This window comes from Mustela nigripes, chromosome 15 (genome assembly GCF_022355385.1).
Source record: "Mustela nigripes isolate SB6536 chromosome 15, MUSNIG.SB6536, whole genome shotgun sequence".
Lineage (NCBI taxonomy): Eukaryota > Metazoa > Chordata > Mammalia > Carnivora > Mustelidae > Mustela > Mustela nigripes.
In genome coordinates, this window is record NC_081571.1 from 84,275,266 (window position 1) to 84,298,694 (window position 23,429).

The 23,429-nt window shown below is 63.6% G+C and overlaps 1 protein-coding gene across 19 annotated transcripts in view; it reads left to right on the forward strand.

The window, feature by feature from the left end:
- Positions 1-23,429, forward strand: part of MCF2L (MCF.2 cell line derived transforming sequence like) — a 132,229-nt gene that overhangs the window by 83,718 nt on the left and 25,082 nt on the right. For 18 of the 19 annotated variants that reach the window (XR_009400084.1, XM_059378185.1, XM_059378197.1 and 15 more), the window contains 3 exons: positions 2,054-2,168; positions 15,550-15,640; positions 22,450-22,569. Coding sequence is in view for 18 of the 19 variants with exons in the window: in XM_059378185.1 (XP_059234168.1) it covers positions 2,054-2,168; positions 15,550-15,640; positions 22,450-22,569 (326 nt within the window). In the remaining variant the exon portion in view is untranslated. The remainder of the gene's footprint in view (positions 1-2,053; positions 2,169-15,549; positions 15,641-22,449; positions 22,570-23,429) is intronic. The other variant, XM_059378196.1, reaches the window with a different exon arrangement.

Below are 23,429 nucleotides of genomic sequence, written 5' to 3' on the forward strand. Positions count from 1 at the left end.
CCTCAGCCACGTGGCCCTACGTGCAGACGGGCCGCTCCCCTCCTGAGTCCCCAGACCATCCCTGCACTCCCGGGGCCACCCTGGCCCTTCCCCGGCTCACCTGCTGGTCCCCTGGGCTGGGAGCCGCTGCCCCAGCCGGGCCCTGACCTGCGGCCCTGACGTGTGGCCCTCACATGTGGCCCTGACCTGCGGCCCTGACGTGTGGCCCTCACATGTGGCCCTGACCTGCGGCCCTGATGTGTGGCCCTGACCTGTGGCCCAGACGTGTGGCCCTGACGTGTGGTCCCAGAGCTCACAGGCCCCAGCGGGTACTGAAGGTTGTCAGCGGGACGGGGGTTTCTGGGGGACTCGTCCGCAGTAAGGTGGTGTGGCCTCTTGTGAAGCCTCCGTCGCGGCGAGGGGTGTTGTCCCGGGCGGGGAGGAGGGGCTGACCTTCAGAGAGGTGAGAGCCCTGTAAGGGCGCAGCGGTCGTGGTGCCCGTGGCAGGCCTAGCCGGGAGGCTGTGGGCCCTCTGCCAGCTCCCTCATCTCGCCAACCTGTTTTCGCCCCTTCAGGACCCTGAAGGCTCATGGCCCCAGTGTGCCAGTGACCCAGACTCATGACCTTGACCTTCCTCCTGGTCATAATCCCACCACTCTTGGCATTACCCAGGGAGGAGGCAGAGCCCTGGCCCCAAGCCCCTCCGGACAGACCTTTTCTCAAGTGTTCGAACACCAGCCAGCGGCTCGGGAGGGGACTGGGTGGACTGACGAAGGTCCGCCTCGGTGGCTGTGAGGTCATCCTCCGTGGGCCTGACCGAGCCGGCATTCCGGGGGCCGGGCTCCTCCCGCACGCAGGGGTGAGTCCGGGGACGCGGCTGAGTGACGCTGTCGGGAGACCGTGCCTGTTTATGCTGCAGCCAGCGCCTCCCACGGTGAATGTCGGCGCCGGTGCGCCCGACCCTGCCCCGCCCAGCGCCTGTGCGGTGCGCCCTGCTTCTGTCAGGGCAGGCTTGCCGGCGACTCCCCCGACCTCCGAGACAGTGAGGTTTCCAGCGTCAGGCCATCAATGCCCATCACACTTGTTGCTTTTGACGTTGTTGTCACACGGCAGGGTAGGGCAAGCCATGCCCAAGAGACCCCAGGAGGTGCCAGGGGCTCGAGTTGTGCCAGCGGCTGCCCCGTGCCCTCCAAGGAGATCCAGGGTGTGGGGAGCCCATGCTCTCTGCTCAGGCTGTCCCAAAGCCTAGGGAGCTTGAGAGAACACCTTCTGTTGGTTTATCATTAAGTCCTCGGGTGGGATTCCGGAAGAGCTGGCCGTGTGGTTCTTGCTCTGTGTGGCGTGGGCCAGCTGGACTGTCCAGGGGCTTCACTCACACGTGTGGGGCCCCTGTAAGAAGCTGGCTGCTCCTCCCTGGCCGGGCGGCTTCCACATGGTGGCCTGGGCCTGCTGCCCCGGCTCGGTCAGTGTCTAGGAGGAGCTCCGAGCAGAGAGAGCAGACGCGGCCGTGTCTCGCGGCTCGGCCTGGAGAGGAGCACGGCATCACTCCGGCTGCCTGAGACAGGCCGGGCCAGTGGGTGGGGGACTGTCCCTCCAGGGGACCGTGTCCAGCCGCCCCTCCCTGGGTCGTTGGCGGGACAGTTCCGACCACGGGAGACCCATCCCAGGTCCCAAGACACACACCTGACTCCACCAAAGTCCCTCTGGTGCCCCCGCCGGCCTGCTGCCCTGCCCCCTCACGCTGTCAAAGGACCCGATTATCTGAAGCCTCAGGGGGTCAGCTAGGGTAGAAGACCGGGCATCGTGCGGGGTTCAGAGCAGCTCCCAGCACAGAGAACCATGCCCGTCAGTCGAGCGAGCAGGACAGGAAGCGGCACAGCTGGCGTTCTGGTGGTGCCCCGCGGAGGCAGCGTAGTGGGGATCGTTGGAGTCACAGCACTCTTGTCCGCACCAAAGGGCTCCTTGAGACGCGTCTTTCCTGATCATCAGGAGCAGCCTTGACAGAGCTTGACTCGAAGCGGATGTGGAGCTTGGGGAGGTGCGCGCGCTCAGTGCTGCCTTGCTCTCTCCCCAGGTGGGCGCGGGCAGGACGGCAGCCCCGTCATCACCTTCCCGGACTACCCGGCCTTCAGCGACGTCCCCGACAAGGAGTTCCAGAATGTCATGACCTACCTCACCAGCATCCCCAGGTGCGTGTCGCCGAGCCCCGTGGCGGTCAGAGAGGGAGGTGGTGCCCGGGGGCTCGGCGCCTTGCCCGGCCAGTGGCGTCCCAAGCCCTCCCCTTGGGAGACGTGGGCTCCAGCCCCAGCCCTGGGATCCCATGGAGCCCAGGGACCCTCCCTCACTCCGTCAGGCTCCAGGGCCACCGTGCGTGGCAGGGGCTTTCCCCGGGAAGGAGGCCACAGCACACAGTGGCTCTGAGACCCTCTGGGACTTGGCCGGACCCAGGGTCCCACTCGCACCCTCGTGGTGGTGGACTGACCCCAGAAGTGACTTGCCCAGTGGTAGTTCTGCGTCGCCTCTTCCAGAAAGGCAGGGAAGCTTTGTCTGTGGCCTCCTGGCCACACTGGGCAGAAGCCACACCACCTGGGGCCAGTCCAGAGACACCCACGGCACCCGAGAAGCGGTGCGGACGTGGACCTCACACCCTGATGAGTAAACACCGTGGTGCGGTGGCAGACGTCCTCACGGTGACCTCATTCCTCCGGGGACATTGGGGCGAGGAGGCTGTCAGCTGCAGGGCAGGAGCCCAGCCTCCCGGGTCCCCGTGGACACCGCCCTCATTCCTTCGCATCCGTAAGGACAGGTTTCTGAAGTCGTGCAATTCAGAGCTCCGTGAATTAGTCTACGCCAGAAAACAGACCAAAACGGCAAATTTAATCAGCTGGTTCTTGTCGTATGAAAACTGCCAACCAGGGATGCCTGTCACCGGTCAGAGCTGGGGGGTCCTAGGTTCTTCTAGCAACCTGGGGGGTGCAGAGCCCTCCTCAGGGATGTGGGGGCTGAGTAGTCACTGGCAGGAGACAGGTGGGGTCACGGCCGGGGTCCCCTGGGCTCTGTCCTCCTCTCTTTCCGAGCTCTGGGCCGTGGGTGGCGGAGTCAGAGCAGGGACAGCAGACGCCCTGGGAGTCAGCGGCTTTCCTGAGGGTCCCTAGGCTGGCCCTGCGCCCTCGAGGGGCTTCCTGGTCGGGCAGCAATACCTCAGAGCGCCTCTTTTCACTGTCCCTGGGCCTCGGGATCAGAGACAGGACTGTGGGCTCAGCCCTGCTCTGGCCCCGAGGCCACCCGGCAGGAGTGTAAGCTCACGGCTGGGAGGTGGAGGGCCGATGTGGGCTCCCTGGGGAGAGGCCCGAGGAGGCTCCTTGGGCAAGGGAGGCCAGGGCGCCGGGGCTTGTCGTGGTAAGGATGGTAACTCTGCCCCCCCCCCCCATGGGCGCAGCGGCGGGCACGTGGGACAGGAGGGCGGGACCAGGCAGCCCCTCGCGTGTGCGATGACCGAACTCGCAGTGGTTTTAGGGAAAAACAAATTCAAGGGGATTTAGAGAGAAAATGGGTGATGGCTGGGGTGGGCGGCTGACCGTGGACGCCAGTGCAGTCCCTGGTCTTCTGGGTGGGGGCCGTCCTGAGTCTGGGACATGGCGGCCAGCCCAGGACTCGGTGCCCGGAGCGGGCAGTGGTGGCCTCGCTGCGGAGGTGGCTCAGTGCAGGGCTGGAGGGCACCGGCACTCTGTTTCTGGCCATTCTTAGAGTTTTAAAAGTCAAAGGACTGTGTTGTATCTGGAGATGTCAACAGCTAGTGATCCAGGTCTGATGTGGCGGTGAGCCCTGTCCCCAGGCCACAGCAAGCACGATGCTAAGAGGGGACAGCTGGGCCCAGGGCACACTCTCGGGCCTTCCAGGCTCACATATCTCCTTGCGCAGGGGTCCCACCTCACCAATCTTGGCAGACCTTCTGGCCTCGGGGCCTTTGCACTTGCTGCCCTCAGGGGACCATGTCAGGCGGCTCCTTTTCATACCTCAGGCCACCTCCTCAGGGAGGCCCTCCATCACACCCACCTAGAGAAAGAAGCCGGCCGTCCACCTCAGGGCCCCTTGCCCACCAGGCTTCCTGGACCTTATCTGAAATGTGGTGACGACAGCGTGGTTTTGGTCCACGCCTGCCCGAGGTCGCAGGTCGGGAACAGCAGGCACCTGGCCGGCGCGTGCGGGACGGAGGAAGTGCATTTGCAGACAAGTGAAGTGGGTCACGGGGCTGCCTGACGCGGCGTCTCCCCTGCCTTGCCACGTCCGCCGGGAGAGCAGACCTCCGTCTCTTCTCTTCTACCCCGGCAGAAGGAGCCGGGTACGCTGGAACGCTGCTCTCCGAGAGCATGGGCACGGCCCATGTGCGGGCAGAGGGAAGGAGATGACTGGGGCCTCTCGCTCCCCGGGGCTGTCGAGCTGCCGAGGGGCCTGGAGCCCTGGGCTCAGTGCTGTGGGCGTTGGTCAGCGTGTGGTTTCCGCTCTGGAGGCGGGTGACGGAAAGTGCAAATGCCCGAGAGGCGGATCCAGGCCCGCCCGACACCGCGGGTCTGTGATGTGAGAAGACAACGGAGGGCCCCCAGGGGTCCCACAGAAGGACAGGAATCGGGTGCTGGGTGGCCATCGAGCATGAGGCGGGCCCCCGCGGCCTCTCCAGAGCTCTCGCCGCTGCCTTGGGAGGGTTGTCAGTCCTGAGCGTGGTGTTGCCGTGGAGGTCGGCTCCCGAAGGGGGCCTGTTTGGGCTAGAGAAGGGGATGCCCCCACCACCACCCACGCACAGACCTGTCCTGACCCGCCAGGGTGAGGCCAGGCCGGGGCCCCATCCGGAATGCAGGGCGCAGCCCCTCCCCCGGGCTGTGGCTGCAGGGCCGCAGGCCCCCAGGGGGAAGGACAGCATGACGGCCCGGCCTGGGCTTTTCCACGGTGGTGCCCGTCGAACGCGCAGAGCTCGCACACAGGCTGCTTCTCTGAGATGTAAACTCGTGGGTTCGCTCCATCTTTGAAAACATCCTACTATGTGCTGCGCGGGTCGCCCTCATCGTGCGCGCCAACGCCCCGGGCTCAGCCACGACGCCGACTGGTAGTCACTGTTGCTGTCTGGCATCACGCCACGGCGGGCCTTGTCCATGTGCCGCACACACAGTAAATGGGAAACGTGGTCTTCCGGAAACCTCCGTCAAGGGAGCGTGGAAAGGTGCTGGCGCGGGCCGTCAGCCATCAGCCGGTGTCCAGCCCCGTGGGGGCCTCTCTGTGGGCGGCCCTTGGAGCTCTCCCCCCCGGCAGAGGTTTATGTCTCCCCATACTCGTCCCTCCAACGCTGGCCACTCCTCAGGGGCTCACTCAGCACCGTCAGCAGGGCCCTGGCGGGGTGTGGGGGCGGGTGGGGGGGGTGTCTGTGACCTGCACACAGCAGGGACTAAGCCAGAGAGGGGCACCCCGGGCCGGTCACCCCATCGCCGTCTGCGAGAAATGTCTGGGGTCTGGACACACTTGGATCCCACAGTGAACCAAAGACCGTCCTGCTACTTCTGTTCTCAGTAAACGAGGTCGCTTGTGCGCAGGGGAGGGGTTTGGGAAGAGCAAGAGGAGAGGGAGGTGACGGGGTCGGGCCGGGGGGCGTGGCCGGCCCCTGTGGCTCCAACCCTGGGCCCCGCCCCCTCTGCGGAGCCCGCCCCGGCCCCGCCCCCCCCCCCCCTGCCGATCTAGCCCTGGCCCCGCCCCCTCCTGCAGATCCGCCCTGGCCCCGCCCCCTCCACGCGTGCCCCCAGCCGACCCCCTCTCACCCGCCCTGTGGCAGCACTGGTTTCCAAACTCGTGTGAGCCCGTCCGTCCCCGCAGAGTCGTGCGACACTTCTTCGCACAGGCACGTGCACACGTGCACTCACACGTCCACACATCACACGTGTGCACAGCCACGCGTGCACGGAGTTGCCAACGTGAAGAGAGACTCCCGACTTTTCTCTGAGAAAGCGTCTTAGGAGCCCTGCAGGCCTCCAGGCTGGGCCCCGGAGGCTTCATGCACCCCCGCCCCGCTTCGGAGGGTCGCCTTCCTCCGCAGTCTGCTCAGCAGTTAAACCAGAATCCAGGAGCCTCTGGCTTAGCTGAAGCTGACGAGGACGCTGACTTTCCTTGGCCGGTGCAATTGCCCAGCTGCCGGGGAGAGAGAGCCTGTCCGCCGCTGCCCCCACGACGGGCACGTACAGCCTCTCACACGTGTGTGCACACAGACGAACACAGGTGTACACACACATCATAGGCACGGACTGTGCTGAAGGAGAGAAGCAGGTGCTTTTGGAAGCACCTTACTTCCTGCTGCCGACGGGATTTCTGGCTTTTGCCACGGCGCCCGAATGTAGAGACAGAGGTGTGCGCGCGTGAGTGCGTACTGAGCCCCCACGCTGTGCACGGAGAAGTGGAGGTCCCCACGCACGGCCGGCCTCCTTCCCCTCGTGGATGAGCCTGGGTACTGTCGAAACCTTGCTCCATCCAGGGGCACGTGCCTCTCCACGCTGGGAGGCACCGGAGCCCCGGCACGACCCAGCTCCATCCGGAGTGCATCACGGGGACCCTTCCCGGCAGCCCCTGGAGCCTGTGCTGTTGGAGTCACATCAAGCCCTCCCAGCCCAACGCGACTTCACCTGTGCTCCTGTTTCCCCGTAGGTTGCCCTGTAACGAAGAGCCTTGTCCTGCGTGTAGCTGGTTTTGGGGTTCTGAGATGGAACGCCTGGGGGGTGATCTGTGTGTAATGCATCTCTGACGCCACGGCGGGGAGGTCCTTCCACCCCAGCTCTGTGACTAGCAAGAAAAGGGCTTTGGCCGTCCACGACTTTGCCCAGCCTGTCGTCTCACGTGGCCTGAAGCTCTGGAGCTCAGTGACCACCACCCACCGTGCAGTCCTCCTCCCTGTGGGTCCCGTCTCTCTGTCTTCCTGGCTGTGCATCCTGGCCCCTGCCAGAAGCTGCCTGTCCCCTGCAGCCCTCTTGCCTGGTTGCAATGACCTTTCTCATTCACCGCCAACGATGTGATAGCCAGGTGTGGCCATTTCAACTTAAAAATGAAAACTATCTGAACAGGACAGTTCAGGAGTCGGTCGTGCTCCCCATATTTCTGTTCACACATGGCCACACTGGGCAGCTCAGATGGGAGCGGGTTCTGTCCGCGACGGGGAGAGCAGGTCGCCAGCGGCCACGCCCTGATTTATGAAGTAAAGGGCAAGAGATTAGTACCCTGACTCCCTGCCCAGGAGCAGAGATCACGCCTCTTGCCCTCCTTGGAAATAAGGACCTTCTGCTGCAAGAGGTACGGGCTGCAGGCTGGGAAGCCTTTCCTTCGCTGCTGTCACCCCGCAGCATGTCAGTCCCACGTGGCTGGAGGTGATCCAGGGGACACATGTGCTCGGGCTTCAGCCACGGGTGGAGAGGAGATGCTTGTGGCAGACCCAGGGGGAGGGAGGCAGATGAGGTCAGGGCATGAGAGTGTCAGGACAGAAGAGGCGGCAGGTCCTAGAGCGCAGTGCTCCAGGCCTGCAGCGCGAGCCTGGGGCAGGTATTGAGATTCCAGAAGGTTCTCTGCATGGGTCTGAGATTCCAGAAGGTTCTCTGCATGGGTCTGACTTCCAGGGTAGTAACTTTATGACCCTGGGAAGTCGTTCTCTCAATGATTCAAAGAACTGGCGGACCCTATGCAACCCCTTTTTTAATGTATTTAAGGCATCTGTATGGTTCCTAAGATTTTTTTTTTTTAATAGTGTTTAAAAAGTAGATGGTAAGATGTTCGTAACAAACGACTTACCATCATAGCCGTCTCTAAGTGCACGGGGCAGTAGGACCAGGTACGTTCCCATTGCTGTGCAACACGTCTCCAGAACCTTCTCGTTCTCCGAAGCGATACTGTCCCGTTCGACACCACAAATCTGACGCTCCAGGAGCCGTGGGAGCGGGATCTGCGGCGCATGTCCTCCTGCATCTGCTTGTCCACAGCTCCGTCTGGGACACGTGCTGGTCCGTGCGTCGACTGCTGGGGGACGCGATGTCTCGGAGCTGGGTTAGGGATCACCCGTGGAAGCAGATGAGACGCCGGCTTCCTCGTGCACCATGGAGCCCCCGAGAACCTGGGCGGCTGAGCTCCGGGCTGTCTGTGCCTGTCTCTGCTCCAGCCCCATGGTCGTGAGTGAAATTCCGGGTACATTCAGGAGGATTTGCCCCAATATCATAGTTTGGATTTTCTGTGTTTGTTTTCGTCGGAAGCAAATATTGATTGATTTGTGGAAAAAGCTGGAACATAACGTAAACATGCAGGTTTCAGGCTCTTCAGAGGAATTCCTGTCGGTTGGTTTGTTCTTAATGGGCTAGTCCTCGGGTTGTGCCGGAGCAGTGATGCCACTGTGCGGGTCTGAGCCACCGCAGCTGCGGCGGGACCCGTGGGACTCGGAACAGAGGGTTACCGTGGGCAGGAGAGTTTTTAAAAGGAGCTTGGAGGGGTTTTTTAACTGTTTCCACTGGATAAAACCCTGACCGGTGTTAGGTAAACACGTCACAGAAACGGTACCATAACGGGAGGGTTTCAGACTCCTACGAAGAGAGAAGAAACAGCCCAGGAGTCCCGGATGGAGAGCTCAGGGGATGGTCCACGTTCTCGGTTCAGACCTGGGCCCGTGAGTTCCAAGAACAGACGCCCACGACATTTCCTTACAATGAAGACAGGCTGCAGACCTCGGTCTGACCTGACCGTGGGCAAGGGACAGAGGGAGAGAGGGACAGAGAGGCCTTGCCGCGGTCCCGGGCCCTGGGAGGGGTGGCTCACGCCTGAGGCCGGGCTTCCGCAGCGCCGCTCACCCCCAGACACCGGCCTGCCCCCCAGGGTGACCCGGCCCTCAGGGACCCTGGGGCCCTGCCACAGAAGGCCGTGCTGCACCTGACAGCCGTCCTGCCCCAGGCTGGGGACGGTCTGGGACACGCAACGGCCTGTGACTGCCTCCTGCCAGGGGCCTGCCCACCACCCTGGCCGTGTCTCCTGCGATCCCCATGCCAGCTTGAGCCGGCCTCCTGGGGGCTGCTCGGAGATGCTGTCACCACAGGCCTGATGCTGCTGAGGTGTCCCAGGTACCCGTGGTCCCTTCACGCCCTAGAGGCACCTGTTCACTGTCCTCCAGCCGCAGGGCCTGAGCCCCCAGGCCGAGCAGGAGCTGTGGGGGCTCGGAACCCCCGCCGGCTGCTGTCGCTCCTTAAACACTTCACCTTCACTGTCCGCGCAGCCCAACCTCGAGGCTTCCAGGCTCAGCGGAACCTGTACGTGTTCACACTCCAGAAAACATCGATCGCAGATGCGGACTGACTGAGCAGTGTGGGACCCTCGTCCTCCAGGGTCAGGGAGGCGCCTTGGGCTTTCTCTGGTTGGTCCCTGGCCACAGGACAAGAGCTGGGGAAGTGGCCGTGACAGGTCACATCCCAGCCAGCAGGGGCAGGTGGCCCAGGGGCGGGCAGGGGAGGGGGGGCGGTGTCTGGCTTCCAGGATTGCTGCTGGAGACTGCAGTCACCCTCCCGCAGCGGTGACTTCTTGGTGGCAGCCCGGTGGTCTCGGCTGTGGCCTATGTGGTGGGCTGGTTTTCTGGGCTGGTCACTGCAGGTCGTGGGTCAGAGCTCTGTTTTATAGACACGGGCCGTGTCCATCTGCCTAGTCAGTCTTTGGGAGACAATAGGAACCAAGCTTAACTTCTTTAAAGGGATTTGTAGCCACAATTAAGGAGACCGTTTTGCTGCTGGTGGAAAGAAGTTGCAAGTTGGCGGAGCTGGGGAAGGGCGGTGAGTGGTGCTGAGTGCGGACATGGCATCGGGATAGGATCGGGGACTGATCCCTGAGGGCGGGGGACTGGTGCAGGTCAGCGGACCCTCGGGTCCTGGGCACTGGGCGCAGAGGCACAGGGACGCTGCCCTCGGTGGGCTGGAGGACCCCACCCTGTGTCTAGCTGTTCATGCCCTGTGCTGACGGCCAGGTTGGGGGCCAGGGCACGGCAGGAGATGGGTGGTTCAGTGGGTGAGGCTCTAGAGGACTTCCAGGACTTTGGGCAGCGAAGGGTCCACGCAGCCACCACCGACGGTATGTGGCCAAACGCTGTCCCTCGCACACACAAGGACAGAGGTGGCTTGGGTCATAGGAGTCTTTCTTGGTATTTCCCAGCAGCAATGGAGCCCCAGCAAGGCTCACCTCTGAGCCTGCCCTGATCTTTGGGATCTTTTATTGCCAATTTAAAAGGAAGGTAGAGGGTAAGCGCAGGGTTTGTCCGTAACCATCAGCTTGATACCGGCGGTTTTCCCGAGGGGCCTCTTGTCCGCCCAGAAAAAGAGGCCGAGTGGACCAAGCCCACCGTCCCTCCACAGCCACTAACTTCAAAGAACCGGGTCAAGCGCCTTCAGGTGATGCTCTGGCCGGTGAGGGCTCTCCCAGCGGGGCCAGGGCTCGGGAAGCAGTTGCGGCCCGTAGCCTCCTGGGATTCCGGGGACGGCTTCAGCTCCGCTCCCTCCAGTGCTTGGAAATCCGGACCGAGCCCGTGGGGAGACAGGGCCCCAGCATTGACGGCTGCGCCGTGAAGCAGGACTGTCTTACGACCGGCCCGTCACCCCAGCTTTCAGAAGCCTGCCCTGGCCCCTTGGAGAGCTGGCACGGAGGATTCCAAACCCTATCCTCGGGAGGCAGCTGGGACCCCTGGCTGTTCCCACAGGAGGAAGAGCAGAGGGAGGACCGGCGGCGGCGGCGGGGGAGGGGCTGGGACCCACCGTCCCCACCAGCGAGGCCTGTGAAGTGGGCCTGTGCCCCGCGCTCCGGGTGGGGCAGCTTGGGACCACCCGGGTCGCGGGCAGCACTCACTTCCGGCCACAGGAGGGCACCATTGGTCAGCGTGCATTCTCGGTCCTGCGGTGGCTTCTTGTGGGTTTGTGATGGGCACCCCGCGTGCCCCAAACCATGCTTGTGGCCAGCCTGGTCACGAGCTGCTCTGGGACTTGTCTTCCGAGAGCCCGGCCGCCCTGTGCAGGCCACCTCAAGGAAGGGCCCGGTGGGGGGACGGGGGGATGCGCCGATGGGGACCCCACACAGCCCCTCTGCTGCTCCTGGAGGCCGTACCCCCCCCCCCCGCTGTCTCGAACCTGGAGAGGCAGTGCTGTCCTGCTTCCCCAAGACTTCTTCCTAAGGGCGTCTCCTCCAGACGGCCGCAGTGTGCACCCCTGCCACTGCGCCCCGAGGGCTCACCTCTACCCCCCTCCCGACAGCAGGACCCCCCGACACCGCTCTGCCGTGTCCTTGAGCCCCTCCACTCCGCTGCACCCCAGTGTCCCCCCATCATGAGTCTGGGACAGCTGATTCTCGGCTGCCGCCCACCCCCTCTGTCTGCCTCACTTGCCTGCTGGCCCCACCCAGGCCTCAGGTAGCAGCTGCTACCCCCTGCCCCCGCCTCCCAGCGTCCTTCTCTGGGCTTTCCTGAGACAGAAGCTTGGGTGTGGGATGGCCTCTGCCTCACAGGGAGCCCTCAGGGCTTGTCTGCGGGACGGGCCGTGTTGTCCTGGACCGGCAGCAGTGGCATCTAGGAGCTCCTCAGACAGGTGGCCCACTGGGGCCTCAGAGTCTGGGTCTGCGCGTTACCCAGCCCTGGGAGTCCCGTGTGCACGCTGCCGTGGGAGAAGCCACGTGCTCTGGTCCGCAGTGGTGTGCCGGCTGCGTTCCTCTGCTGTCCCCAACACGGCCACCCTCTGCCGACGTGTTCTCGCCCTGTAAGCCTGGTTTCTGCCTGCGACTCCAGCCGGGGCTGTGGCCAGCTGCTGTAAACAAGCAGGTCCCCCACCCCCTGCCGGGCCTGGGAACGAAATGCAGCTTGGCCAGGGGCGGGCCTAGGGGTGCAGCTGACCACAGACCTCACTGTCAGGGGGCCGCCCAGCCCTTGCTTCCAGACTGTTCTCAGGCCGCTCCCTGCTCCTGCCCAGGGATGGGGAGGGGCACCCACACGGCAGGGCTGTAGGCCTGGGCCACCAAGGCCACCCAGGTGTTAGGGCACTGGTGTGGTGGACCCGGAAACAGAGCTTATGTCAGCCTCACGCGGCAGCTAGGCGGCTGGCCAGAGGCCCCTCCTCACCAGCCAAGGCAGGGTCTGAGGCAGCCGTCCGTCCGTCTGCCGGGCCATGTGTGTCCTGCGTACCGGAGGCTTCAGTGTGGCTGCCAGCCTCTCACACTGCCAACCCCGTCCACACCACCAGCCCTAGCCTGGAGCACCGGGTTCCCTGGGGGCGGCGGCTTCTCAGGGACGGTAGCATGACTTGCCCTGTTCCCTGGATGTATGAGCTCAGGGGCCCATGGCTGGGGGCCGGAAGCAGGGCTCCCCTGAGTCCTTTCCCCTGGGGGACACAGCGGGACCCTCCTCTGGGAGGTGCGGTCAGTGCTACTGTCCCCAGCTGTTGGTGGCACGGACTGCACGGCTTTGCTCGGGAACAGAAGCTGTGTGGTGTGTGGGAAGCTAGAAAGTATCCACGTCCTGAAGATGCCTCAGCTTCTGAAGTCTGTGTTGCTGTGGGCCAGAGTCCCCAGGGTGGTGGCAGACGGGATGGGTGTGCAGGAGGGGTGTCCCGGCCCCAAGCTGGGTCCGGCGTGTGGGCAGCCTCAGCGTCTGCCTCTGGGGTCAGCGCTCCCTCAGCACATCCCTGACACCCTGGAGCGGTGCCAAGACCTCGAGGAGGGCTCCTGCCTGGGCCCATGGAGGGGCCGTCCAGGGCAGGAGGGGTGGGAAGGGGCTGCTCTGTTCCAGGGGATGGACTTGGCCCAGGAGACAGCTTACGGGGGACTGAGAGCACCCAGAGTCAGAGCCCAGGGTTTAGCCCGTCTGTGCTCATCTGCTATGAGACCTTGGGCAAGTGACTGAACCTCTCTGAGCCTCCATTTCTCGACCCTGGGTTGGAGAGGTAGCGGTCCCTCCTCGTGGGGCCGTCATGAGCGTTAAAATAGATCTGGCGTTCGGGATAAGTTAATGTGCAATTTCTCTGTGCGCGTGTATATACACACAAATACAATATAAATATAGATTATATATCTAGAATAGATACACACACACACACACACACACACACACACACATGTTTTTTAAGCAAACTCCACACTCAGCATAGAGCCCAGTGCAGGCCTGAACTCACAACCCTGATATCAAGACCTGAGCTGAAACCGAGAGTTGGAGGCTCACCCGACTGAGCCCCCCAGGCGCCCCTCCCTCCTTGTATTTCCCTTGTGATTTTATTAATTTGTTTTAATTTGGGCTGCTGGCAGGCGTTTTGCCGTTTTCTGATCAATGCCTGTGTGTGACGCTCGTCTTCAGATGACAGTGCTGGCTGTGTGGGAGGGATGTGGGGAGACGGGCTGAGGCCCTGGGGCCCGCCCTGCCCGTGGCCAGCACCCCTGGCCCTGCCTGTGGCTGTGCATTTGCATAAATGCCAACACTGTGAGAGGGCCTTGGGCTCAGTGTGGGGCTCAGTGTGGGGCTCAGTGTGGGGCCAGTGTGTTGGCTTTGCGGCAGAAATGGGTGCATTTGGGCCACAGGAGAGAATGTTCTGGGTTCAGAAGTTCCAACGAGGCGTGGGGTTCCCACGTCTGAGGTAGATGGTGAAGGGAACCTACCCGTCGTGGACAACAGGAGTCCCCTCCAGGGGACGTTTCAGCGAGAAGGGGAGACACAGAGCTGGGCCTTCTTCTCTGCAGAGGGGACACATGGGGTCAGGCAGTGAGAGTGAAAATCCAGTTACCAAGCCCTTGATGGGTTTCAGGAATGACCCATTCGCCCTCGCAGCAGCCCCAAGAGGCCGACAGCGTTTGGGTGCCCGTTTTTGAGGGGAATTGAGATGATCCGTGTGCCTCGAGGAGCCCCCAGAGCCCTGGGCCCCTTGGCAGTGCCTCTCCTGGAGAATGGGGCGTGCGCTCCTGGTCCGGTGGTTGGTGGTGTGTGCAGCAGAAACGAGCGTCTCCGGGGCCTCCGTTCTCTCTGCATCAGGAAGGCCGAGAGCCCAGTGACCATCTGCTCAGGGCTTGAGAGGCTGTGCGACCCCCTCCAAGGGGGCTGTGTGGCTGCGTGGCTACGCGGACAGTCTCGGCAGAGCCCCTGCTGTGGACTGAGCTGCCCGGAGAAGCTGTCTCCTCTCCTCCCTGCCGTGGCTCCCCAGGCTCCCGCGGCCAGCCCAGGACAGGGTGCCCAGGACAGAGTGCAGGAACCGGGTTCCCCTCGCTGGCCCGCCCAGCCTCTGCCCGGCCGGCTGCAGGCAGCGTGTGGGGAGTGTGGCTGCTGTGGACCCCGCTGCCGGCACCGACGCTCAAGCGACAAACAGACCTTCCCAGCCGAAGAGCCAACCCCCTCCACGGCAGCGCCGGGGGGCCCCGTGTGGAGCGCGATCGAGGCTCTGACCGGGGGTGCACGTGGGGCTGCACGGGAGGCCCGTGTCCACACAGAAGGGCTACTCTGGACAAAAGCAGACACCTAGGCCTGCAGCCCCCGAAGGCCGGGGCCGCAACTGAGCCAGAACGCAGGAACAGGTGGAGCTCCTCCTCCCCGGTGCGGGGGAGCGCACGCAGCCGGCCGCACCCCTGCTCTGCGCATGGCCGTCGCCCCCTGAAAGCGGAGCAGGAAGGACACGTGGACAGCCTGGCTTTGTTACGTAAGACGTGCAGCCGCCCAGCCTTCCAGCTGCAGCACTGACACCTGCTCCGTGTCATCCTGATTGTCGCTGACGCCCAGAGCGGCTTCGCACAGACGGTCGCAGACCTGGAGATGAGCAGCTCGCGTCAGTGCCTCGCGACCTTCTTCCCGTAGCAGGGTCGCCTGGCAGTGGCCGCAGCCGGCGCACACGATTGGCCGGGATGTGGGGTTGTCCGACGGACTGGACCTCCCCGGTCCCATGGCGACTCGGGCGTGTGCTGGGCTGAGGTCGGACCTGTCATTCCGCGGCCACTGGGCGCTCTCTCCGCCACAGGCGCCGTCACCACAGGGAGCCACTTCTTGCCTCCCACTGCTGACAGACGCTTGTGAGCCTGTGGACGCCTCCGGGATCTTCTCCCCAGAGTGTAGCAATGCCATCAAGCAATGCCACATTTTATAACGTGGACACATGCAGGGACCTCAGATGCCAGGACCGATGTGGCATCAGAGCCTAACACTTGTTTTGGAGGGCGCAGCCGGCTGGTCAACCCGCAAAGGACCATGATTGGCTGTTGGGGTGGAACAGAAGGGGTCGCAGCCCCAGCAAGGGGGGTCTGCCAGGGTCTTTGCGCCGCGAGACGGCCGGTGTGGGGCTGGGAGTGGAGGCAGCACACAGCGGGGGTCTGTCCCTCTTTCGGTAAGAGCTCGCTCTGCATGTTGCCTGGACGAGGCGCATGGAAACGCAGCCGTCTGCTCAGATGCCGACTTGGCACGCCCCTCACCGTGCAGGGCGGACGCCGCCCCGGGCTTCCCGGCGTGTGAGGTCTCCTCGGAGCTTGCGCGCACGCCCGTGAGTCTGCTCGTGCTAACGCGCATCTCTGTCCCCGCTTCAGCTTGCAGGACGCTGGCATCGGATTCATCCTGGTCATAGACCGAAGGCAGGACAAATGGACGTCCGTGAAGGCGTCGATCCTGCGGATAGCAGTAAGTGTGGGTGCCTGGGCTCTGTGACACCGGCCTCTGCTCGTACCCTGGGCCAGGTGACGGCACTGCTTCTGCCCTAGCCGCCCGTCTGCCTGGTGACGGCTTGCGCTCTGCTGGCCCGACTGTGCGGTGTGGCGGCCCCCGCGGCCCCCCGGGCTGCGAGACTCACTGGAGCGTGTGTGTGTGCTTGTGTGTCGTGTGTGTGCACGTGTGTGCGTGTGTGTTCTCAAACACGTCCGCTCTGAGCGGGCTCCTATCATTTAGAACCCGTCCCAGCAGCTGGTTTGTTCTGACCATTGGGTCGGGGCGACACCGAGGGCACGTGTTCGCTCTTCAGGGGACACAAGGTCCTGAATGAGCGGCACGTCCTGTGTCGCCCAGAGAACCTTCCGGCGACGAGTTTGCAGTTGTGCTAAGAGGCTTTCCCTAACTGACATTTTCCTTTCCAAGAGGCGTGTTTACCCTTTAGTTTTTCAGCAACCCAGACACCTTGACCCTCCCTGGTACCCGGGCCTGCGGCCAGCGACCCCGTGGCCGCCTTCCACGCTCAGAAGGGTGGCTCTCGGTGGTTCCGTGCTCACTGTTTTGAGCCTGCGGTGACGATCCCGGGGGTGGGGGGGAAGAGTTAAGTCGGCAGCTCTGCCCTGCCCACGAGCTCCACATGGAGCCCGCCACCCACACTCGCTCACGGCTGCCAGGGAACCAGGAGCAGCCGTGGCCGCGGTCGCTGGCCCGGACAGCTCCGCTGCTCCCACGCACGTCTTAAACACCCAGCCCAATGGAGGGAAATCCCCCTAACCTCTTGCTCTGGGTCTGTGTTCGCACGCGCGCACACACACACACACACACACACACACACCCCACCTTTGGTTGCTGACCCAAGAGGCGGCTGTGCTGCGGCTCCGGGTGCGACAGACGAACCCCTCCCTCCTGCACGGATGCCTCGCTGTCCAGCACCGCGGCGTTGGAGGCTCGGAGTCCGCTGTCTGTCCTGTGCACAGCTTCGGTGCAAGCATGTCCCTGGGCTCCCGGGTCCCACCCAGTGCGCGTCCCTCTCCCCATCCTCCCCCCGACGCGCGTGTCCTGTGCCATCATTTATCTGAAACAAATCAAACACTTAGAAATGCCTCAGAAGAAGTAGACTCGTTATGAAATTAGCTCTCCCTTTAAAATCCGGTGAGGCCCACGAAGCACTTGGCAATGCCATCAGCTGTTAACAGCCAACGTGTCCGCGTCCCTGTTCTAAACTCTAGATGGGCTTGTGCGTGGTGTCACGTGGCACGTCCCGGGCACATCCTCTGTGCTGGTCACGGGCGTCTCCTCCCCCGCACGCAGGCCTGTCCCCGGAGGGCCCTCGTCTCGGCACGGAACAGTCTCTGCCCGTTGCTCCTCCCGCTCCGCGTCTCCCCACGCGCAGTGCCCCACGCAGCCTCCCTCTCTGGAAGGACGGCCACTCCAGCCCGCACGGCACAGGTTCCTGGCGTCTGGCCCATCTTCCCGCGGCAGGCGCCCAGCGCAGGCCCCGGGCGAGACGGGGTGTCCGTGAGTGTCTCTCGAGGCCGTCGGTTGCACCTGGGTGGGCACAAATACAGGACAGTTTCTTAAGAAAGAGAGAAGTTATTTTTAAGACCTGCGGTGGCCCGCGCACACCCCCGCCGTCGAGCCGCACCCTCTTCTCTCCACGGCCCAGCCTGGGTCCCTGTGTCGTGACGGCACCGCCAGGCGGGTTCCCAGGCAGGCCAGCCCATCTGGAAACCTTTGTTTTGTGAAAAAACTGAAAAGTTGGTGTTTGAGTTTTAACATTTTCACAAATTTGTACACAATTTAAACTGAAGCTTTTAGAGTCTCTTTTTCCCATTAGGCCTCGGGGCTCCCAGTCCTGGCTTGGGAGACCCAGCAGTTGGCATGATCTCCAGACTCGTCAGGATTTCGCATTCACTCCAGTTCTTTTTATTGTATGAATTTACTGCGTCGCCACTGCCCCAAACCTGCACGTGTGGTGAGCATGTTTGTGGAGCCTCTGCTCCGTGCCTGGGGCTGCGCGGGCACCGGGCACCGGAGAACAGAGCGCGGAGGATACAAGAAGCATGCGGCCCGGTGGGATGCAGACCACCGACCGTTGCCGGGCCGCGGGTCCTGAGCTGAGCTGCAGACATGCGGGGTGCCCGAGGCAGTGCCGAGCCGTCCTGTGGGGCAGTCAGGAGGCTGTGAGCCAGGTCCCCTTGCCCTGGGTGTGGTGGCCATCCCTGAGCCCGGGGCGTGTGTGCTGAGACCACCGCGGCTGTCGGTGGGACAGGCCGGGGAAGGCAGAGCTGGCACGCTCGTCCCCATGCAGGAGAACGGGCTGGGGACAGAGTGGACCCAGTGATGCTGTCCTCTGCGGCTGTGGACCAGACCGCGGCTTCGGTGGCCTGTGCGCCCTCCAGGGCATCTCCCCGCAGCAGCCCGGTCAGGGCCCGAGAGGGTTTCTGCTGCAGTGCCAGCTCTGGCCCATGGACAGTCCCCCAGCGCCTGGCCACAGTTTGCCGCCAGCCGGTGGCACAGTCCAGATGGGTCTGGCTGCCCGAGTGCGATACCACACGTCCGTAAGGCTGGAATCTGGGGCTGTTTTTAGCCACCATGTGCGCCAGCTCCTGAGCAAGGCCTTCCCCGTCAGGAGGAGCTATTTCTGTCCAGAAGCCTTCAGCTTGGCTCGGGACAGACAAATAAGGAACCCGAGTCCAGGGTCCCCCAAAGCAGGCCTGCCGGGTCTCCTGTGTCAGCTCTCCGGGGCTGCCGGGGGCGATGGGCACGCTCGCCTGTCACGGTCGTGGTCGCAGCTGGAGGACAAAGGGGCAGACAGGGGGACCCAGCCTGACGGTCTGCACCAGCCACGGATGAGGTGTCTTCTGGAAAATACCCGGACGTGCTCCTCTGGGGCTCCGTTTCCCATGTTAGCCCCTGCAGGACGCATGGGTGTGAGCCTCTGGGTTCGCATGACAGAGTATGCGTGTTTCCATGGTGAGGGGCCGGATTCAAGCTTGCGTGTGTCCTGGAGCACGCAGCTGAAGGCGGCTCTGGCAGAAGGCGCTTTAAGTCTGCGTGGCGCGGGACTGTGGTTTCCACCTGGAAAGCCAGGGCCGTCTGTGTGTGCGGAAGAGCTAGAGCGTGCTGTGTGTGGGTTCCATAGGGGAAGAACAGTCTTGCGCTGAACAAACTAGTGAGTTCCTAGCAGGTGCCACTTGCTGGAGTCTGAGCCCAAAGTGCTGAGCACCGACAGCGGTGAAGACAGGAACAGCGTGAGCCCCAGGAGGGCCTCCTGGTGGAGGTGACACTGGACGCATAGGAGCCTCGAGGGTGTTTACCCAGAAACCACTTTACTTTCTGTCTCCACACGACCTTTGTGTGACCATCACACTGTGTGCGTCCCTGAGTCGGAAAGGAGACGACGTCCTCTGACCTCACAGAGCCCGCTGTGACCCTCCTGGGATCACCGAGGAATTCCGCGGCCGTCATCCCAAAGTCCCTTCCAGTTACCTGCTTGCACAGTGAAACCCTAATGCTGGCATCTCCCAGCTCTAGTGTACACGGCTGACTCCAGCCCAAAGTCTGGTTCCTGGTCATTGTGTTCAGATGTGTGTGTGGATTCCTAACGCCTTCTCACACGGCCAGAGTCGTAGAGCTACGTCGTCCATGGAAGATTCGGGAAGGGGAAGAATCGGAAAGACCAGAGCAGACAGCAGGCGGAGGAGGGCATGTTTCCCACCCCCGCAGCGTGTGGCCCCCGCCGCCCGTGGAGCTCACCTTCCTAAAATCTCAGGGAGACGGACTCTGCTTCCTCTTTAAGTCCAAACTCCTGTCCAGCACACCTGCCAAGAGGATCAAACGAGGGTGATAAAAATACTGAAATTTAGAAAAGATGACCCTTGTCACCTCCGGAGGGAGACTTTCATAAGGGGATTTCCTGAAATGGTGGTGGCAAACGTCGCAGACACTGGTGACAGATTGGTGCAGCCCTCTCTTCGAAGGTGACCCAGAATCTGCCCACGGGGCCCCCAACCTTCACCACTGTTCCTCTGAATCATTTCCTTTCTGCTCAAAGGAGCCGAACGGCATGGGGCCGTCCACGTGAACGGGACCCAGGATGGGCGCCTCACCGTGGGCACCTGGCGTGGCTTGCTGGGGCATACCTTGGGGTGCCCCAGGCCCGATGCGGGCCAGCGGGTGGATGTGTCCCAATGTGTCCAGCCGTGCTGGGACACGGCTCAGCACCCCGCTGCCCACGTCTTGTCCCCAGGGCCGCATAGACACGTCGGGGACACTGGGGAGGGTGTGAGCTTCCTCCCACCCCGAGGCGCGGATGACCAAGTGTGAGCGGCGCCCTAGGGCCCGGGGGAGGGCGGTGCCCACAGGTGGGGGGGGCCTCCCGCTAGAAGCCCAGCACACAGGGATGGAGACATAGCCCAGGGTCAGCAGTAAGCGGGTGGCAGTTCAAACCCCAGCAAGGAGGTGTAGGAGCCCGCCCAAACGTGGGGGCCTGGTGTGCAGGTGGGCAGGGGGGCAAAGAGCTGTGAGGGAAGGCGAGGAGGGCCCTGTGACCCACGGGTGGTGGCCGGGCAGGGGTGGGAACCCCAGGACGGTCACTGGTCATCGGTGGCCTTGGGTCGGGGGCATGCACAGCGGAGAATCAGGGCTGGGAGATGCGTGTTTGGGCAACCTGAGTGTTTGGGGGCGAACCTGAAGAGAGGTGGGGGCAGGTACGTTTCCTCGTGGAGTGAGGCCCTCGGGCCCCAGGGGCGCTGGGCAGGGCTAAGGTTGGGGAGACTGCCGCAGGCGGGGTCTGGACTCGGGTCTGTTTGCAGGGTGGGGACGTCTCTGGAGGGCTTGCTCAGAGGGTGTCGTGACACGGCTGACTCCTCACGGGGTCCCGTGGCCCTTCCGTGGGGAATGGGCTCAGGGCGGTGTGGGGCAGGGAGTGGAGCCTGCCCGGGGAAGAGTGGGGAGCCCAGGGCAGGAGCCAGAGGGAGAGTCACTGGCTTTGGAACTGGCCGCGGGGCCCGAGAGGAAGGGGCGACCAGGAGAGCCCGGGGTAAGGGCCGACCACCAGCCATTCTAGGCACCGGCGAAGGCACCAGCCTGGGTCATGCCGACGCCCACGGGTCCAGACCTCGGTCAGGGCTTCTTGGGCTTTTCCTCTGCTCCGGGGATTTGCTGTCGCACAGGGATCAGGCCCAGCCTCAGAGGCCCCAGAGACCCGCTCAGTGCAGATCCGGCTGTGGGGTTTTGGGGGAGAGACCAGGACCCCACCACCAGCTGACCTGGGGGACCCCTAGGCCTGTGGGCCAGGAGCTGAGCTGTCCCGGGGTCCCTGCTCCTAAGGCACTGGCTTCTCTCAGGAGCTCCAGCCCCTGTGACACCCACTGGATCAGACACTTGGGGGGGCCCCGGGTCTGAGGCCTGACCAGGGCTGTCACCGGCTCAGTGGCAGCCCACACCCAGGCAGTGACGGCGGCCAGGGAGGAAGGTGGCCCAGGGCACACGTGTTGTCAAGGTCCTGCTGCCGGGACGGGTGCCTCTGTGTCTCCAAGGACGCCTGCCGGGATGGGGAGGGTCACGGGGAGAAGGCCCGGGCAGCTCCTTGCTGGCTCCTAGCGCCGGGGCTCGCGTCCGCCGGCCCTACTGAGAGCAGGTGGATGGGAGGGGCCTGGGGTACGGCGGCAGCCCGAGCGTCCATCGGCGGGTGGACCGTGAAGACGCCGGGACACACAGCAGGGTCTCCGGGCTGCCCTGCAGGCTTTGCTCATCTCAGGCTGTGCTGTTCTCTGCTGTACGTCATGTTCCGCTGCTTCGGCACAGCCGCGTGGAAACCCGACTCGTTCCTTCAGAACCTCTGCCTTCAGTGACGGGGTCTCCCCGGAAATCAGCGTCTGGGAGTAATTGGCGCCTGGAATGGGCTTTTACTAACCGTCACACCTCGTTTCTGAGGCTCCGTGTAAGCACGGAACGCTGCGTGTTCCGGACGGGGAAACAGGCACAGGGAGGCCAGGCACTTGCCCGAGGTCATGCCCCTTGCAGGCAGGGCTGGTCTGCGAGTGTACTGGGGTGACTCTATCTAGAGGCGTGTGAGCTAACCTGTCTTTGTTTTACGACCCATCTGCGGGTCTCTATGGCTTCCTGTTCACTTGACAAGTGTCTTGGTTCCCTGCGGCTGTCCTTGCAAAGCGCCCCCAGACTGGGGGGCTGGGAGCGGCAGAGTCACTGCCCCATGGTCTGGAGCCAGAGGTCTGAGGTGTAGGTGCTGGCAGCTTGGTCGTGGGGCCACAAGTGGGACACGGTCCCTGCCCCAGCTTGTGGAGGTTCCTGGTGACCTCTGGGGCTCCTCGCCTGGCAGATGTGTTCTGCTGTCTTCACACAGAGTCTCCGTGTGTCCGTGCCCGAGGGTCTCCCTTCCATAAGGACCAGGCACATTGGCTCAGGGACCGCGGTAATGACCTCATGCAAACCTGGTCAGCTCTGGAAAGACCTTGTCTCTGAAAGTCACGTCCCAAGACACTGGGGTTTGGACTTGACATGTGACTCTGAGGGACACCATTCGGCCTGGAACAAGTGTGATGCGCTTCAGACTCAGAGGGGCTAACCTCGGGGTGTTTGCCAGCAGCCTGACCTTCTCCTTCCTTTTCAGAAGGGGGCTGTGTCTCCAGATCCCGGGGTCAGCAGCCACTTCTGCTCGTCCCCCCGTGTGGACCATGCGGCCCGCGGCCGGCGCGAGGTTCCATGCCCCGCCACACGCCGGCCCACGGCCCTCCCACGGCCCTGCTCTCCCCCTGCAGGCGTCCTTCCCGGCAAACCTCCGGCTTGTGCTGGTTCTGCGGCCCACGGGGTTGCTCCAAAGGACCCTCTCGGACCTGGCGCTCAAATTCAACAGAGATGACTTCAACATGAAGGTGCCGGTAAGTGTGTCCCGTGTCCGTGCTGCAGGCGGACCGAGGGGTGGTCACCGTGCTCTGGGCCACGCGCAAGAACGAAGCTCCGGGGCAGCCGCGCAGATCGCGTGGCTCTGGCGGGAAGAGCTGGTCTGTGCACACAGGCCTTCTGTCCCTGCCGCTCCCCAGGCCGCGCGTCCCCACTGTGCCTTGGACGGGTCGCTGTGGGGTGCAGGTGCCGAGAGCCATGAGTCTGGAACATTCTTACCGGCGAGGGTCGGGCTGAAGAAAAAGAGAGGCCAGTGGGCTGAGAGCCATCGTCAGCCTCCTAGTGAGGAACAGACAGGCTCTGCCAGTGCCGGGGACAAGGCGGGGGCCAGGGCAATGGGGGCCAGCAGCGGGGTGGGTGGCCCCCGGCACGGGCAGCCCCAGAAAGGGCGCTGCATGCCTCCGCCCCTGTCCTTGAGAACAGAAGACCGCATAGGGTCCCTTACCTGGGTGCCCGCAGGAAGCCGGTTTCCCGTGACCCCTGCTCAGTCTCGCCGGCTCCTCTGGGGGCAGCATGGGGCCGGGGCCCCGGTGCATGTGTCCTCCAGGAAATCACTTGTTCTCTGGTGCAGAGGACGAGAACGTACAGGGCCAACCCCAGGCCTCGTAAGCTCCTGACAGTACATACCAGATCGTGTTTGCCGGCCTACGCGTCCCATGGCGGTGGTTGTCCGTGAGGCCTGTGCTGCCTCTTCCTCCGTGTGCCGGCTGGTGGGCACTCTGCGCGGTCAGGGTCAGGGGCCCTGAGGGAGGCATCACAGGCTCATGGACGAGTTGCCCTCAGCAGCCCTAAACCGCAGGCTGGGGGTCTTGGGGACACCGGTGCACTCCTGGTTTGA